The sequence below is a fragment of the Ipomoea nil genome, unplaced genomic scaffold, assembly GCF_001879475.1.
Source record: "Ipomoea nil cultivar Tokyo-kokei standard unplaced genomic scaffold, Asagao_1.1 scaffold3170, whole genome shotgun sequence".
NCBI lineage: Eukaryota > Viridiplantae > Streptophyta > Magnoliopsida > Solanales > Convolvulaceae > Ipomoea > Ipomoea nil.
In genome coordinates, this window is record NW_017619598.1 from 2,146,093 (window position 1) to 2,164,600 (window position 18,508).

The 18,508-nt window shown below is 33.4% G+C and overlaps 1 protein-coding gene and 1 long non-coding RNA gene across 6 annotated transcripts; both read right to left on the reverse strand.

Annotated features, from left to right (window-relative positions):
* Positions 1-936: 936 nt before the first annotated feature.
* On the reverse strand, positions 937-11,431 carry LOC109167945 (protein SIEVE ELEMENT OCCLUSION B-like). 5 transcript variants are annotated; one of them, XM_019317030.1, is made up of 5 exons: positions 2,892-3,100; positions 2,135-2,523; positions 1,930-2,012; positions 1,520-1,561; positions 937-1,463 (listed from the first exon to the last, which is right to left on the reverse strand). In XM_019317030.1, exons 1-4 carry the CDS (start codon positions 3,048-3,050, stop codon positions 1,527-1,529), a joined length of 666 nt encoding a protein of 221 aa, XP_019172575.1. In that variant the 5' UTR covers positions 3,051-3,100; the 3' UTR covers positions 937-1,463; positions 1,520-1,526. The 5 variants fall into 5 exon arrangements, 4 of the variants coding, with proteins under 4 accessions (XP_019172575.1, XP_019172574.1, XP_019172577.1 ...); XM_019317029.1 differs by adding an exon at positions 11,398-11,431 and having other exon boundaries at positions 1,453-1,561; positions 2,892-3,045; XM_019317032.1 differs by having other exon boundaries at positions 1,453-1,561; positions 2,135-2,259; positions 2,362-2,523.
* LOC109167949 lies at positions 9,958-10,915 on the reverse strand. The gene is made up of 3 exons (XR_002051952.1): positions 10,766-10,915; positions 10,533-10,617; positions 9,958-10,338 (listed from the first exon to the last, which is right to left on the reverse strand). It is a non-coding gene; the product is annotated as an uncharacterized LOC109167949 (long non-coding RNA).
* Positions 11,432-18,508: the final 7,077 nt, after the last annotated feature.

Here is an 18,508-nt window from a genome sequence, read left to right on the forward strand (position 1 = left end):
TTTAATTTGGTATCAGAGCCAACCTCATATCAAAGGTCATGCATGGGTAGGGATGTCAAATGGGCTAGCCCACTGGGTTTTGGGCTAGCCTTACAGGGTTGGTGGACTTGTTGGTTTGGACTAAATGGTTTTTTATTTTTTATTTTTGAGTTGGGTTGGCCCTAACCCTAAACAACGGGTTGTTGGGCTAATCCAACGGGCTAAATCAATAAACAAAATTTTTATTACAAATAGAGTAGGTTCATAACTATATATATATATATATATATATATATATATATATATATATATATATATATATAGTGTGTGTGTGTGTACAGTGTGTATATATATATACTGTGTATATATAGTGTGTGTGTGTGTGACTGTGTACAGTGTGTGTGTGTGTGTGTGTGTGTATATATATATATATATATATATATATATATATATATATATATATATATATATATATAGTGTGTGTGTGTGTACAGTGTGTATATATATATATATATATAGTGTGTGTGTGTAGTGTGTGTACAGTGTGTGTGTGTGTATATATATAAATATAGTGTGTGTGTGCAGTGTGTGTACAGTGTGTGTGTGTATATATAAATATAGTGTGTCTGTGTACAGTGTGTGTGTGTATATATATATATAGTGTGTCTGTGTGTGTATATATATATAGTGTGTATGTATAGCGTGTGTGTAGTGTATTTTTTTTTTAATGTTAGTGGCTCTATTACATTGTAGTATCTGTTCATATACTTTCTCAACCTACTGAAACACAAAGAACCAATAACGCCTCCACTGAGGCTCAAACTCACAACCTTCCAAATGAAAGTCCAACCCGGGTACCATTAGACCACATAGTCTTGGTTAATGTGTGTAGTGTATAAAAGTACATTATTTTATATATACTATCAAATAATGTATCTTCAATACACAAATAATGTACATTTATTATATTAAAAATGTACCCTAATAATGATTGGATATTACACGGGCCAGCTCAACAATCCATGAGCTGGCCCAACTCAATCCAATAACCCGATAGGGCCAACCCAATGAGCTTACATTTTTATTGGATTGATCTTTTTGGATTTTAGCCCTGCAATTTTTAGGGCTTATTGGGCCAGCCCATTGGTTCAGGGCTAAATTGACATCCCTATGCATGGGTTTGAATCTCCGCGCCACACGATAAAAAAGAGACTATAATTCACGTGTTGCTTGGAGCTTATCAAAAAGTAATCGGGCCCGCACACATATATATCCGACTATCAGCTTAGCCTTTTTGTTGAGATGGAGCACATGCTTCAATTATGCTTTATAAGATTCCTCTTCTCCGTTTTAGTTGAGATGGGGCAGATGCTTCAATTATGCTTTATAAGATTCCTCTGTTCCCTTTTAGTTGAGATGAAACACATATTTCAATTATGTTTTATAAGATTCCTCTGCTCCCTTTTATTTGAAATGGAGCACATGTTTAATTATGCTTTATAAGATTCCTCTGCTCTGTTTTAGTTGAGATGAAGTACATGCTTCAATTATGCTTCATAAGATTCCTCTGCTCTCTTCTCCTCTGCATAGGCAAAACAAACTGTTTGTTAATCTTGAATCAATAATAATCTATCCAAACCAAATTGTTAGTCTTTTTCACTTCTATACAAATATTAAGAGAATAATAATAATAATAATAATAATAATAATAATAATAATAATAATAATAATAATAATAATAATAATTATTATTATTATTATTATTATTATTATTATTATTATTATTATTATTATTATTATTATTATTATTATTATTATATTTGCTGAATTGTAAATGATTCAAAATTAAAGTAAATTAATAAGAGTATTGTATATTTGTATATATATGTGTGGGCAAGTGCATAACAATTAATATGTCATTCTATATTTCTATGCATTGAAATAACATACCTAGTAGTGGGTTGCAAGCGGTGATTATGTCTTTCACTTTCGCAGTTAAACTGGATAGTTCCTTTATTAGCTGATTTTGTGGCCTGAAATTAACCGTCAATCTTTTAACCACAATAACTCAGTGATTATTATGTGCTTATAGTAATAAATAAGTCTAAACAGCTAAGTAGAAAATAGTTTCAACAAATGAAGAGTCTTAGCATACTTGATTCCCATCATAAGAAGGTGGCCGGGCAAAATGTGTTGCATAAAGAACGTAACACTTCTTGCAATCCAGTAGTTTGTAATAGGTAACGTTGAATTTTGTAGCGCAGAGGAATACGATAGTTGATTGTTGTGATCAACGATACATTTGGCGAGATCTAAGATGGATTTGATGGAGTCGTCAACTTGTTTTCGATTATCAAAGGATAGTACTATGTTTACACTTCGCTTGAGAAGTGCCAATCCTTTCACGTTGGATTCTCCATGGATAATGGCGAAAGAAGCAAGCATCATTGTTAGCTTGGCTTCCCATGAATATGTGGACAGCGTGCTTAATAGACAGATTACGGTTGAGTGTAGACCTTGCTTGCTCAAACATTTCAATACTATCTAAAAATGAAATTATCAAAATTAAAGAAAGTGACAAAAAAGATCAGGTTGGCTTCATTTTACATAAACTTGTGAAGTAGAAAGTCCTCCAACAAAATACTATGACTGGGCTATTGTTGGGCGAAGGCCAGTAAGGGCCAAGTCTAGCACCATGTGGCTAGGGGATTGTTGGGTGGATGCTGGTAAAACGTCAAGTCCAATATCTTGGCTCTCAAAAATGTGTAGCGGTATAAAAAAAAAAAAAAATAAAGCTTCGCTACTAGCTTTAGCATTTGGCCTATTGGTAAGCGTTTGATCCTAGCAGCTATATACTATAAAATTGTGGACACGTACATAATATATATAATGAGTAGGTTAAGTTATCTAACCTTTTTGAGGATGAAAATATTATCCGCAATAGGATGCAAAAAATTGACATTGAAATCTCTGCCATCAAGGCCGTGTGCTTCTACCCAAGCATTCTCAATTTTAACACTTTCATCAATGTGTATAGTTGGTAGCTGCCTCTGAAGTTCTGAGAACATCATTGCTAGATTAATTTGTGAATTGTGACAGAAAGGGGGTTTAAGTTACGTTGTACATTGTACAAGTACGAGGATGCCTATAATCCATTTCCTTTATATAGCATATCAAATTGAATAAAGAAGGAATAAATTCCTTGCTTCATGAATGTCTAAAGTTGTATATTAATTTGCCTGCTGCTTTAATTTGTAGTCATCTCCTTTATATAAAGTATATATGAAATTGAATATAATAAATTAGGAATTGAAGAAATATATAGCTTCCTTGCTTCATACGGAACTTATACATACATACATTAGAGTTTATCGCATTTTTTGGTCCCACGACTATAGTGTCATTATCCGGACTAGCTGATCCACAACTTTCAAACATTGCAATCTCGGTTCATGACTATTGTTTTTGTTTTTTTTGTTTTTGTTTTTTTTTTTTTTTGCAAAAAAATAGTCCTTCCAGCCCATTTTTTGTCTGACAAAAATGGCCGGAAGGACTTTTTTTTGCAAAATAATAATAATAATAATAATAATAATAATAATAATAATAATAATAATAATAATCGTGGACCGAGATTGCAATGTTTGAAAGTCATGATCAATCTTGATAATGCCACTATAGTCGTGGGACCAAAAGTGCGATAAACTCCATACATTATATAAAGAGTTCGACTCGGTGCATCCTCTATAATGTTTAAACTGTTGATCTTATAGTTGCATTGCTATTATGCGTACCAATTGTATGAAACTATTTGGTTAAATTACAACGCAATAACCTTAAAAGGGATGGTCAAATGGCTATAGTATGATTTTTGTACATTGTCACAAAAAAAAATAAAAAAATAAAAAAATAAATCAGTTCTTGCCATCGTCTCTTGCACGGTTTGTAAGATAAGAGTGGTGTTTACTCACTACACAAAATTAGTTAGTGGCTATGGGTTTCCCTCATCATCACAAAAAAAAATAAAATAAATAAATAAATAATAATAATAATAATAATAATAATAATAATAATAATAATAATAATAATAATAATAATCGTGGACCGAGATTGCAAGGTTTGAAAGTTGTGGATCAATCTTGATAATGCCACTATAGTCATGGGACCAAAAGTGCGATAAACCCCATACATTATATATAGAATTCGACTCGGTGCATCCTCTGTAATGTTTAAACTGTTGATCTTATAGTTGCATTGCTATTATGCGTACCAATTGTATGAAACTATTTGGTTAAATTACAATGCAATAACCTTAAAAGGGGTAGTCAAATGACTATAGTATGATTTTTGTACATTGTCACACAAAAAAAAAAAAAAAAAAAAAAAAAAAAATTAGTTCTTGCCATCGTCTCTTGCACGGTTTGTAAGATAAGAGTGGTGTTTACTCAGTACACAAAATTAGTTAGTGGCTACGGATTTCCCTCATCATCACATAAATAATAATAATAATAATAATAATAATAATAATAATAATAATAATAATAATAATAATAATAATAATAATAATAATACAATACAATTCATTTTCTATTGAAATAGAAATTAAATAAACATGTTAAATTTCATATTTAAAAATCTTTGATTTTCTATTTATGTTCTAATATTTAAAGCATTGCAATTTATTAAAGAAAAAAAATGACTTGGACTTAGTTTTACCAAGACGAAGTGAATCTTTGAAATTGTGGGGAGTGAATCATAAGATTGTCTACAGCATCCAGTGCAATGAAGAAAAAGTAAAAGTAAAAGCAAAACCAAGTAACTTAACAAAAGAATTGGGAAATTAAAGTAATTAGAAACCTTTTCTTCATACTTCAAATATACTCAAAGTATAACCAATAATATTAAAAAAAAAAAAAAAAAAAAAAAAAAAAAAAAAAAAAAAAAAAAAGCATTATTAGTTAAACAAATGACTGGAAAGATAGAACTCGCTAGTTCCTGCTCTTTTTCTGTTTTCTTCTAAACAAAAAGCATTCTCTTTTGCAAAGGAAATCATGCCATCTTGTCTTTTGGTCTCTCCTGACGGTATTATTTGATATATGCTGAGTCATTTAGGATTCGTTAGAAAATCGGAAAATGATTTTGAACTCATTTTTGGATTTTTTTTTTCTATTTTGGTATTCAAATAAAATAAAGTCAAAAGAAAAATATTTATTCAAGTTTACGAAAAATGTCTAATTTTGTGAAAACATGTCTTCTAGATTTTTAGTCGAAAGACATTTTCAAGATTCTTTATTTTCTTGTCTCTCTTCTCCATCATGGCTAGTCTCAAAATTATTATTAGAACCACCATCACCATCACCACCACCACACCACCCTATTATTATTATGTGAGAAAAGAAATCAATTTAAATTAAATATATATGTAATGCTCCTTGACATTAGAAGAGTGAGAATTCTATTAGAGAAAAATATAAAAATTCGAGGAAAATTAAATTTAATTAGTAAAGAAACTTCGTCACTTCTAAAATTTCGTAAAGAATTCCATCTTAAAGACATCCATACTCAAGGGGGTCAAAATAAGTTTATAGGTGCACCAAATAATCATAATGCTTATGATGAGGAATGAATAGATCTAAATATATTTGGAAAATGATAAGAATCTAGTTTGTAAGTGTAAAAAATGTTATACACTAAAACCTTTTTAGTTGGCATTATTAGTTGACATATCTAGTGGTTGTCATTATCTGGATCTAGTCCAGGTTATGGATCAGTACAAGCTGGCTGGATCACAATCAGGATGCACTCCAGGAAGAGAGAAACTCATTCAAATGACTTGTTAGTTTCAGACCCTATTTCTATGACTTTCTAAATCATGTGGTGCAGCTTCTCTTGAGGATTTGGTTGCTGCACAATTTCATACAAGAGAGTTCTAAATTATTTCTATAAATGGCTCTCTCGGGTTCCCTTCCAACTAGCGAATTAAAGAGCTTAATCTCTATGATTTATTACTCAAATCATCCTTTGGTTATCTTGATTATATTATCAGTTTTTATTGAAGGTGTTGAAGACATCTTGGCAAGCTTTTTTACTGAAGTTGTTAGCATGCACGTCCAGTTCAATAGGATGATGTAAGATACGCTGGAGTAGCTAGTAGTGTACCGTAGTGTGTATTGTGCTCCCCCATTTGTACTCCTTATTTGATCATTTAGTGGATGGGGCTGACGTGAGTTGCCCCGCAGACGTAGGAGTGTGGCTCCGAACTACGTGAACATTTCCTAGTGTCTGGTTCCCTTATCTTTCATTATCTTTTTATTGTGGTTTTGGCGCAGTTTTTGTATCTTATCCAGAGTTAACAATTGATTTTAAAATTTAATAGAAACCACTTAGGTTTTGCTTGCATTCAAGATCCATGATCTTTTTCATAGTTGAATTAGAAATTGTCATGAATATGAGAGTAATTTATAATAAAAATATAACAGTTGTCGACAACACGCACATTTGCCTTTGCCTTTGCAATTGCTCATGTTATATGATAATCTGGACCTAGAACTTGAAATAGTAGTGGAGCGCTAGAAGCATGCGCCTTAGCTATTCAAAATAGAAAAGAACAATTAAGACATAGCTTAGCTCACTAAGAAGAAATATATTATCTTTATAACATATACACCAAAAAATATTATCCCTACGGGTTACACATGGGTGTTCATATGATAGAGAAATGAGCATATATTATTAGGTGATGTGACATAAAAAGAGATTATGAACATTAATCGAGGATGATTTTCCACTTTTTCCCAAGATAAAAAGCACGCCAAAAAGCCAAGTTTTGAGCAACACCAAAAGAAAAAAAAAAAAATCATTAGTCATTACACATTGGATAAATACTACTCGTTTGAATTTCATTTTTGTCCAACGAAAAAATTCATACAAGTCTATAAATACATCATTTCAAATTGAAAGAGGTGTTGGTCGTTTTCATAAGTTATACAAGAGATAAAAAAGAATTGAAGTGTTACAGGATCAGAGAAGAGTGGAGTAGACTCAGTTAGTCGAACCACTATAAAAGTTCTCTATCTCTCTTTTACATTACCATATTTACTTTCGCGTTTACATTTACAAATCTCTAAATCTTAACAAGACAAGATCAGAACGTGTCATAAAATAGAGCAAATATCAATTTTGGTCCCATGAGTATTAGCAAAATGACAGTTTTAGTCCACAAGTTTAATTTCTACCAATTTTCATCCACTTGTTTTAGTACCAATTTTCATCCACGATTATTGTTTTAGTGCCAAAATTCATCACACTGGTCACCCATCCGTTTCAGATATGCCGAAATATGAAATTATTAAGGGTATTTCCTTCATTTTCAAATTAAGATCTCAATTTGAGCATGAATAAAGGAATTTAAGCCCTAAGATCGATCCCAATTCACAGTTTTCTTCCTCAAATTAAGGTTGGATGAAGGGGATAACTGCGAATTGAGATCGATTTTAGGGCTTAAATCTCATTATTCATGTTCTATTTAGGATCTTAAGTTGAAAAGGATGAAAATACCCTTAAAATTTTTTGATTCCGTCATGTCTTAAACGAATAAGTGACCGACATGATGAATTTTGGCACTAAAACAATAGTCGTGGATGAAAATTGGTACTGAAACAATAGTCGTGGATGAAAATTGGTAAAAATTAAACATGTGGACCAAAACTGTCATTTTGCTTATACTTGTGGAACCAAAATTAGTATTTGCCCCATAAAATATTTAAAAGGGTATAACTTAATTCCGCAGCATACTCTAACTTAATTTTTGACCAAGCAATTTGAAATACAACATCACTCTTCTTGGAGTTGTGACGAACTCTTAATTTCCTAAGCCTTGCACCTAGAAAAGAAATTCAATATCACCACTCTATTCACCCGTCCTCTAGACTTGGCTACATACCATTCAGGAACAACACACAGACACATGGGTAGGATCAAATGATCGGGTGAGAACAGGGTCCATCGATAAAAAGTAAAGACTGATCTCAGCCACCCATCAAGATTTATCAATGGTTGAGGATTATATATATATATATATATATATATATATATATATATATATATATATATATATATATATATATATATATATATATATATATATAAGGTCAATTTTATAATTATTGAAAAATTTTAAATTTTTAATATTTATAAAAAGAACCTCTCCCTTTTCTCTTATTTTCTAGCACCCCTCAATCGTTGATCTACCTAGATGGATGGATAAAATCAACCCTCAGTTTTTACGTGGGAGCATGTTCTCACCTGGATCATCCCCTATATGTGCGGATATTTGTATGTGTGTCTATAGGGGTTAAGTGAAAACAATGCATTTTGTAAAAGAGACTGTAGTCTCATTCGTCCATTTGGGATTATCAATGAGTATAAAGTAAGGAGAAAAATGTTATGGCAATTTCATAATTATTGCACACTTTGAACATGCACTAAGCAAAGCTTCATAGTGCATCCTTTGATATATGTTAAAGTGCAACCGACTCACATATATTATTATCTATACACTCTGAAACTTTCTTAGTGCATGTTCAAAGTTTGTAATAATTACAAAATTTTCATGACGTTTTCCATTAATTTAGAGTTGTTGATCATCTGAAATCAACAACTAATTTAATATTAGTCCTTTTTTTTTTCTTAATAGTGAGACTTGTTCTCACTTTAATATGCCACCATATATATGTGATCGAATGCTTGCGTGTTACGTGTAGGAATTAATCTCATTTGTCCATTGCAAAATAATAGATTGATGAAATCTATACTTGAAAAATAATGTGATGAAATTTTTATAAATATGTAGAAATTAGATTGATCATCTAGGAGAAAAATAACATAGTTTTGGAGAAAATCAACATCATTTTCGTGAAAAAACATCATTTGTTTGGTGAAAAACTATACCATTTTGGAAAATTTGCAAAAGTTTAAATCAAATCTGAAAAATACAAACCCTAAAACAAAAGGTTATGGCCGGGATCAAATTCAAGTTGTGTGACACTCACTCTTTCCTTAAAACTTTATTTGCTACCTCACAATGAGCTAGCTAGGAGTGTTGTAGCCTAAGTTTTTCAGGATAAAACAAATTTCTGATTTAAAAGTTGAGCACTCAATTCCAATAATATTAAATCCAGCAAATAAGAACAAGAAAGAACCCAAGTTCTTTTAGAGGAGGTAAAACAGAAATTTAGAGAGAATAATTTTCAAGAGACAATTAATTTCGTAGTACTACCATCGCCTCAACACTCTTCGTATGAGTGTCTTCTCATCTCAATTGAAAAAATGTGGTATGGTCCATAAAATTAGCATAACGTAGCCTAATCATTATACCATTTTTCCAACTCAAATGGATATGCTTTGGGGCTCAATTTCTCATTCACCCATTATCCATTTCGAACGTACAATATATCATTTTTTTCGTCTCACTTAGAAAAATCTAAATCTACTTTGACCCGACCCAAATCAAAAGTGAACCACACTAATATATTTGTACAACAAAATAGTCACTTAAAATATCATTTTATACTAAAATTTCCAACATAAACTATAGATTGCTGTGTCTTTTAATTTTTGAATGAGTTCTGCTGTTTTCCCCACTAGGTGGCCGGGGTTGGGTGGGGAAAAAATGATGGCATTTTTATAACTTAATCACAACAATATATAAGCATCACTACTGGAAATTATGGAATTTCCGACCACCTGAAAGTGATCTTAAATCAAATCTAAATAAAAAGTGGTCGGAAATAGCTATAAAGGTTTTTCCAGACACCAAAAGTGGTCGGAACAAGACTTTTGACATGATTTTTGATTATTTTCAGGTGATCGGAAATTGCATAATTTTCAACCGTGCATACAATTGTTCCTCAAGAGTGTAACAATTCTTAACTAAATTACTCAATATATATGTTAATATTATACACTCAATTACGTAATACAATGAATAATATTAATTACAACAATAAAAAAATAAATTACAAATATTTCCTAAACCATTCGAACTATATATCTAAAGTTCTAAACAAATAATGAGAGAGAATTTGATTTTCTCCAACATTTCCATGATTTTTTGGTCATGGGTCATTCATCATCAGAGGAGCCACAGCTTATTTCTTAAAATTATAAACTAATTTAATTTAATGTGTATTCTCACCAATCTTCCATGATTCCTTGTATCTATGAGCTTATATCTTTCCCTGAACTTAATGAGAAAACCAATCTTCTCATTACATGTTGAAGCAAGACGATTAGAAGCAGTTATCTGAATAATGTTTGAAACATGAAAAAATGCTTTTTACGATTCTTCGGATTTCTTCTCCTCTGCATAGGCAAAACAATCTGTTTGTTAATCTTGGATCAATAATATAATAATCCATCTAAACCAAATTGTTAATCTTTTAACTTCTATACGAATATTAAGAGTGTAATAATTATTTATATTTGCTTAATTGAAAATGATATAAAATAAGTACATTAATAATTGTAATATAACTGTCTGTGCAAGTAACATATACCTAGTAGTGGGTTGCAAGCAGTGATTATATATCTTTGATTTTGGCAGTTAAATTGGACAGTTCCGTTATTATCTGATTTTTGGACCTGAAATCAACCGTCAAGCTAAAAGATTAGCTACAATAAATAAATATAAAAACAAAAAAATGAGTAAATGTGTACTTATAGTAATAAATAAGTCTAAAGAGCTTATAAGTTGAAAATAATTTCTAACAAATGAAAAATCTAAGCTTACTCGATTCCCATCATAAGAAGATGGATAAAACGTATTGCATTAGTAACAACACTTCTTGCGATCCAATAGCTAGCAATTGGTAATGTTGAATTTAGTGATTGTGGTGTAGAGTAATGCGATGATTGTTTTACTTCCCTTGAGAGTTGCCAATCCTTTGACGATGTTGAATTCTCAATAGTTGATCGTCAAAGAAGCAAAAATCGTTGTTAGCTTATCCTCCCAAGGATAGGTTGAAAGCGCGATTAGTAGATATATTACAGTCGAGTGTGGATCTTCTTTGCTCAAACATTTCACTACTATCTAAAAATAATTAAATTGATCAAAGGAAAGTGACAGAATATAATCTAACGTAACGATACTGAATTGAATTTAGGAGAAAATTATGAAAATTCTATACTAAATTAAATACACGTAGATAATATTTTCCCACCTTGTACCCAGAGACATATAATGAGGCAGACTAACCTTTTTGAGGATGAAAATATTTAACCAGATCGAATACAATGTATAAAATTGACATTGAAATCTCTGCCATCAAGGCTGTGTGCTCCCACCCAAACACTACACTCCATTTTAACACTCTTATCAATGTGAAGATCAGAGTTGGTAGCTGCCTTTGATGTTCTGAGAACATCATTGTTAGTTTGTGAAAGAAAGTGTGGTTAAGTTGTACATTGTACAAGTACTAGGATGCTCATAATCCATTTCCTTTATATAGCATATCAAATTGAATAAAGAAGGAATAAATATAATTCCTTGCTTATGAATTGAATGTTGTCTAAAGTAGTATATATTATTTTGCCTTCTGCTTTGTATTCATCTCCTTTATATAAAGTATGAAGTTGAATAAAATAGGAAAATACATATATAGAGAGGAAGCCGTTCAGGTGAGAACGGGTTGCCCAGAGGAGAACAAAAAACCATTCACAATCGTCCACGTGTTCAGATCTAACGGATCATAAACACTAATTTAACAAAAAATATGTGATGGCATTTTCGTAAATAATTGAACATTGAAGTGTAAGTAAATTGTGTTAAAAGTAAAAGTAACAGTTTCATATAGTCCACCTAAGTGCAAGCAAAATGTATTACAAGTGCAAGTAAAATGTATTACAAGTGCAACAAATAATATACACTGAGCATCAATATTAAGTTCACCTAGTTATCATTAGTTGCACCAAACATTATCATTAAGTGCACCTATGTAAAAGATTTTATCATTAGTGAAAATAGTTGCACTTGTAAGTGATTTTACTTCCACTTTTTACTTGCAAACTTGCACCAGTTACTTACACTTTTAACACATTTTACTTGCACCAAAGTTCGAGTTATTTACGAAAATGCTACGGCGGCGTTTTTTAAAATTACATCAGATTTGTTGAATCTGGACTCGTGGACGACTGCGATTGGTTTTTAATTTTTTTTCCTGGACACTCTGCTAAGTACTGATGTCTAGGAGAGAACTAGGAACTAATCTGAGTCGTCCGATCATTTTAGAAAGATCTAACGGATCATAAGTAATTTAAAAAATGCAGTGATATTTTTGTAAATAACTCAAACTTTGAAGTGTAAGTAATTTAGCTTTCACATTCTGTGCAATTAATGATAACGTCAGTTGCACTTAATGATTGGCAATTAATGATGTATTTGTATTTTATTTTTATTTTTTTTGGTAGGGGAAAGGGACCTAGGGCCCCCAATGATGTATTTGTATTGTTCCACTTTATGATGTTGTTAACAACACACCATGATATTATTACTTGCACTTCAAAATTTAGTTGCAAGTGTGTTAGTAATATCACTATATTATGCAACTATTTATACTATAAGAGGTAAGTAATTTACCTTTTTACATTCTGTGCAATTAATAATAACATTAGGTGTACTTAATATTGTTGTTCAAATATATACATATAAATTGAATAAAGAAGGAATAAATTCATTGCTTCATGAATGTCCAAAGCATATTAATTTGTGTGCTTTTGTTAAAGGAGCAGAGTAAGAAGGAACAGCTCTTCCTTGCTTCAAAAGGACGTTTTATTTTTAATTTTTGATTTATTATTTTATTTGATATTTTTTTCACAACATTGTATGTTCCATATTCATATCAAACGAAGAGGAACGGACACTCATGACGGTATTGCGATTTGCAACATTAGCCTTCACCCTTCGCCTCTATTCTCGCCCATCGCCACCGACCACCGTAGTATTAAACGCCACCGTTGAAGTAATATGCTATTTTTTGGTTTAGATTCGTGTTTCGTGTTTTTTTTTTTTTTTTTTTTGGAATTTTATGTGCTTTGTGCTTTCTTGATTTCTTGTGTGTTTTTTTTCTAATATGAAATTCCAAAAATTGAAACGTAATTCTAGTGTACTGGAATTTCGTTCCTGTACACTGGAATTTAATTCCATTCCAGTAGTTATCATTCCAATTAGTCAGAGTAACTTTACAATGTTTTTGTTTTTTTTTTTCTTGAATATTTTGGCTATTTATTACAGATAGATGATTCATCATCTTGTTATCGAAAAACACTCCAAGTGAGCCAATTAAAGAGCCGATCATGCAAAAAAGAAAACGTTCAAACAATGGACTTCCACCAAAACTAATTGCTCCAAGGTCTGAGGTATGGACTCACTTTACTAAATTAAATGACAACAAAGATAAGTGTACATGTAATTATTGTGGTAAAGAATTGAAGTAGTGTCACTAGTAGCTTGAAAGCACAAAATCAAAGATGTATTGTATTTAAGGACCATTTTGATAGTGCAACTCAAAAAATCTAACAGTACATTAAAGTGCAAGTGTTGTTAAGGGTGGTAATAGTAATCTTGTGACGATTGAGTTTAACCATGATGCTAGCAGGGGAACTGTTAAGATGATTATTTTAGATGAATCGCTTTTTTGTTTTGTGGATAGAGCGGGGCTTGAAGAATTTTATAGTGTTGTTTGTCTAAAATTTATTATCCTTTCAAAAAGAACAATCACAAGAGATGTAGTTGAATTGTACATGAAAGAAAAATCTTTACTGAATAGCATGATTAGTTATTCAAGAGTTTTTTTTTACTACTGATATATGGACGACAAGTAGTACTACTGTCAGTTATATGGTTATCACTGCTCATTATATTGAAGTGAACTGACAGTTGTATAGAAAAAAGTATCAAAACTTATAATTATCATAATTGATAATTATTAGCTCAGAGCTGACAATTATTAGAACTAAAAATTATCAGAGTTGAGAATTATAAGAACTGGTATCAAAGCTAAAAATTATTAGAGGATCAATGATAATTATCATAAGAGCAAATACCAATTTTGGTCCCGCGAGTATTAGTAAAATGACAGTTTTGGTTTACATGTTTAATTCCTACCAATTTTCATCCAGGACTATTGTTTTACTACCAATTTTCATCCACGACTATTGTTTTAGTGCCAAAATTCATCACGTCGGTCACCACTTCGTTTAAGACATGCCGAAATATGAAATTATGAAGGGTATTTTCATCATTTTCAAATTAAGATCTCAATTTGAGTATGAATAAATGAATTTAAGCCATAAGATTGATCTCAATTCCCAGTTCTCCTTCTCAAATTAAGGTAGGATTGATGAGGAAAATTTAGAATTGGGATGGATATTAGGACTTAAATCTCTTTATTCATGCTTACATTTGGATCTTAAGTTGAAAATAATGAAAATACCCTTAAAAATTTTAGATTTCGGCATGTCTTAAATGGATGGGTGACCGGCATGATGAATTGTGGCACTAAAACCATAGTCGTGGATGAAAATTGGTATTAAAATAATAGTCGTGGATGAAAATTGGTAGGAATTAAACATGTGAACCAAAATTGTCATTTTGTTAATACTCATAGGACCAAAATTGGTATTTGCTCATTATCAGAACTAAAAAATTATCAGATCATAGTTGAAAATTATAGAAACTGATAATTATAAGTGCTAAAAATTATAATTATCAAATCACAGTTGAAAATTATAAAAACTGGTAATTATCAGAGCTAAAAATTATCAGAGGATCACTGATAATTATCAGAACTAAAAATTATCAGAGGATCACTGATAATTATCAAAACTGATAATTATTTCAGAATTGATAATTATCAGAACTGATAATTTTTCTATTCAACTGTCAATTCACATCAATATGATGAACAGTGATAACCATATAATTAACAGTAGTAGTACTTGCAGTCCATATATCAATACTAAAAAAATTCTTCACTCCCTAATCATACTATTCAATAAATATTTTTCTTTCATGTACAATTCAACTACATCTTTTGCTTGTAATTGTTTTCTTGAAAGAATAATAAATTTTGGACAAACAACACTACAAAATTCTTTAAACCCCGATCCATCCACAAAACAAAAAGTCAATTCATCCAAAATAATTATCTTAACAGGCTCCGCTCCATCCACAAAACAAAAAAGCAATTCATCCAAAATAATCATCTTAATAGGCTCTGTTATAGAATGTTTAATATTGATAATCCTATATATTAGGAAACCTAGAGATTAGGGTTTGAGGTGTATGGAAACTTCCATATCAGTTGCCATCTTGCCCATACATATATAGAGAGCTGAAATCTCCGTAATGTGTGCGTGAGACAGAGAGATTACTCCAAGGTATTTTATACTAAAACCTATTCACATGGTATTAGAGCCACTTCAATAATCTTTTTTTTTTCCGGCGATCTCCTGTCGTCACCGCCGGTTCAGAAGGGTCCGCTGGAGTCCGGCGACCACAGCTGCAGAGTTTCGCGGTGAACTGCCCTACGCGTGGGCCTCACACGCCGCCGTCGCCGCCGCCACCTCCTCCACGCGCCGGCGCGTGGGCCGTCTCCGGCCACCGGAAAATCTTTCCGATGAACGTTTCTGGGTCGCCTAAGTCCCCTCTTCTCAGTTCTGGACTTAGTTTGGACCATTGCTGCTCCGGTTTTAAGGTTAGGTTGTTTCGTACCTCTTCAGGCTCACTTTTCGGCATAGATTCTGATCTGTTTGGGCTCAAGTTTTGGTGGGTATGGCTGATAATAAATCTGTGGTTGTAACTGATATTGTCCCTGTGACTTCTAAAATCACGGATTGTAAGCTTAATGACTCTAATTACTTGGAATGGACTCAAGTCATTAATCTTTATCTCACTAGTTTGGATAAGTCTGATGACCTAACAAAATCTTTGGCTGATCAAGAGCCTACTTGGGTGCGGGATGATGCACGTCTGTTTCTGCAGATTCGTAATTCTATTGATGAGTGTATTGTTGGGTTCATTAGTCATTGTGGTTCTGTTAAGGAATTGATGGAGTATTTGGATTATTTGTACTCTGGGAAGGGGAATATTACTCGTATTTATGATGTTTGCAAGTCTTTTTACCGTGCAGTGAAACGCGATTTATCTCTTATGGCGTACTTTATGGAATTTAAGAAAACGTATGAGGCACTTAATAAACTAATGCCTTTCACTACTGACATTAAAACACAGCAACAACAACATGAACAACTGGCTGTTATGAGTTTTTTGGCAGGTCTCCCCTCTGAGTTTGATACAGCTAGGTCCGCCATTCTTAGTACCTCAGAAGTCCCTACTCTGGCTGCTGTATTCCCACGTTTGATTCGATCGGAGCAATTGCAACCAAGTCTGTCCGGAGTTAACATCCCACCAACCAGTGCACTCGTTGGCCGCCATCCTCGCGGTGGGATTGTGGGAACCCCCAGGGGCAATCATCCAATCCACCTCATAATGGGAATAGTAGAAATTCCCAGGGGCACAGTTCCGGTGGTATTGTGTGTCATTATTGCCATAAGCCTGGGCACATAAAGAGAGACTGTAGGAAGTGGTTGAGGGAGCGGGGAAATTCAGCTGCTAATGTTGCGTATACACCTGAGGCATCTTCCAAAACAGTCATGGTCTCTGCGGATGAGTTTGCCAAGTTCTCTCAATACCAAGAATCTTTAAAACATTCATCCTCTTCGGTCACTGCTATTGCTGACTCAGGTAATACAACCACATGCCTTCTCTCGTCCGCATCCAAATGGGTTATAGATTCCGGTGCTACAGATCATATGACAGGTAACTCGAGTCTATTTTCCACGCTCTCGTCCCATCCACATAGTTCTCCTGTCACCTTAGCGGATGGATCCACCTCTCGTGTACTTGGGTCTGGGTCCATTACGCCAATCCCCACGCTTCCCTTGTCATCTGTCTTGCACCTACCTAATTTTTCGTTCAATTTAATTTCAGTCAGCCAGCTTACTCGTGTTTTAAACTGCTCTGTTACGTTTTTTCCCGATCATTGTTTGTTTCAGGATCTTATGACGAAGAGGGTTATTGGTAAGGGGCGTGAGTCGGGAGGTCTCTACGTTCTTGACACAGCGAGGCCGGAGTCTATTGCTTGTTCTGGTGCTATCACTCCAGTTGAAGCACATTGTCGTTTGGGGCATCCTTCCCTTTCCTTGTTGAAGAAATTGTGTCCGCAGTTTTCTAGTTTGTCTTTTTTACATTGTGAGTCATGTGAGTTTTCTAAGCACCATCGCGTGCATTTGAGTCATAGGGTTCACAAACGAGCGTCTACTCCTTTAGCGTTAGTACATTCTGATGTTTGGGGTCCATGTTCTGTGACATCTAAACTTGGTTATAAGTATTTTGTTACATTTGTTGATGATTTTTCCCGCATGACTTGGTTATATCTAATGCAGTCTCGTTCTGAATTGTTTGATGTGTTTTGTGGGTTCTGTTCTGAAATTGAAACTCAATTTGGTATTCCTGTCAAAATTTTACGTAGTGACAATGCTAGAGAATATTTCTCGCATCCTTTTGCCTCTTATATGCGTGGGAAAGGTATGATACATCAGTCCTCTTGTGTTGACACACTTTCCCAAAATGGGGTGACTGAGCGCAAGAATCGGCATCTGCTTGAAACTGCAAGGGCCTTGATGTTTCAAAGGAGGGTTCCCAAGCAGTTCTGGGCTGATGCTGTTTCCACAGCCTGTTTCTTGATCAATCGTATGCCCTTTACGGTTTTGGATGGGAAAACGCCTTGTCATACTTTGTATCCTTCGAAACCTTTGTTTCATATTGACCCACGAATATTTGGTTGCGTGTGCTTTGTTCGGGATGTCCGTCCCAATGTCTCCAAGTTAGATCCAAAGTCTTTGAAGTGTGTATTTCTTGGTTATTCTCGTGTGCAAAAGGGATACAAATGTTACTCTCCTGAGCTTGGTAGGTACCTTGTTTCAATTGATGTCACCTTTCATGAGGATGTTCCTTTCTTTCCTGCATCTCCTGATGTTATTCGTGAGGGGGAGAGAGATGATATCTTGATGTATACGGTCACGTCCTCTGTTCCTATCTCTGTTCCTACTCCTCCTGTCTTACAGGTGGATGAATGCTTTGGATCACAACGGTACTTGGGAGTTGGTCACTAAGCCTGCAAATAAGAAGCCTATTGGTTGTAAATGGGTGTTTACCGTAAAAGTTAATTCTGATGGGTCTGTGGCTCGTTTCAAAGCCCGTCTTGTGGCTAAAGGATCACGTCCTCTGTTCCTATCTCTGTTCCTACTCCTCCTGTCTTACAGGTGTATTCTCGTAGACCTCAGCCTGCTGCACCCGTTCCGGCATCACCTCCTGCTTCCCTTCCGGATCTGGTACCAGCTCAATGCCCTGAAACCACCTCTGTGTCATTTGATCCAGTCTTGGATGATGATCGTCCGATTGCTCAACGGAAAG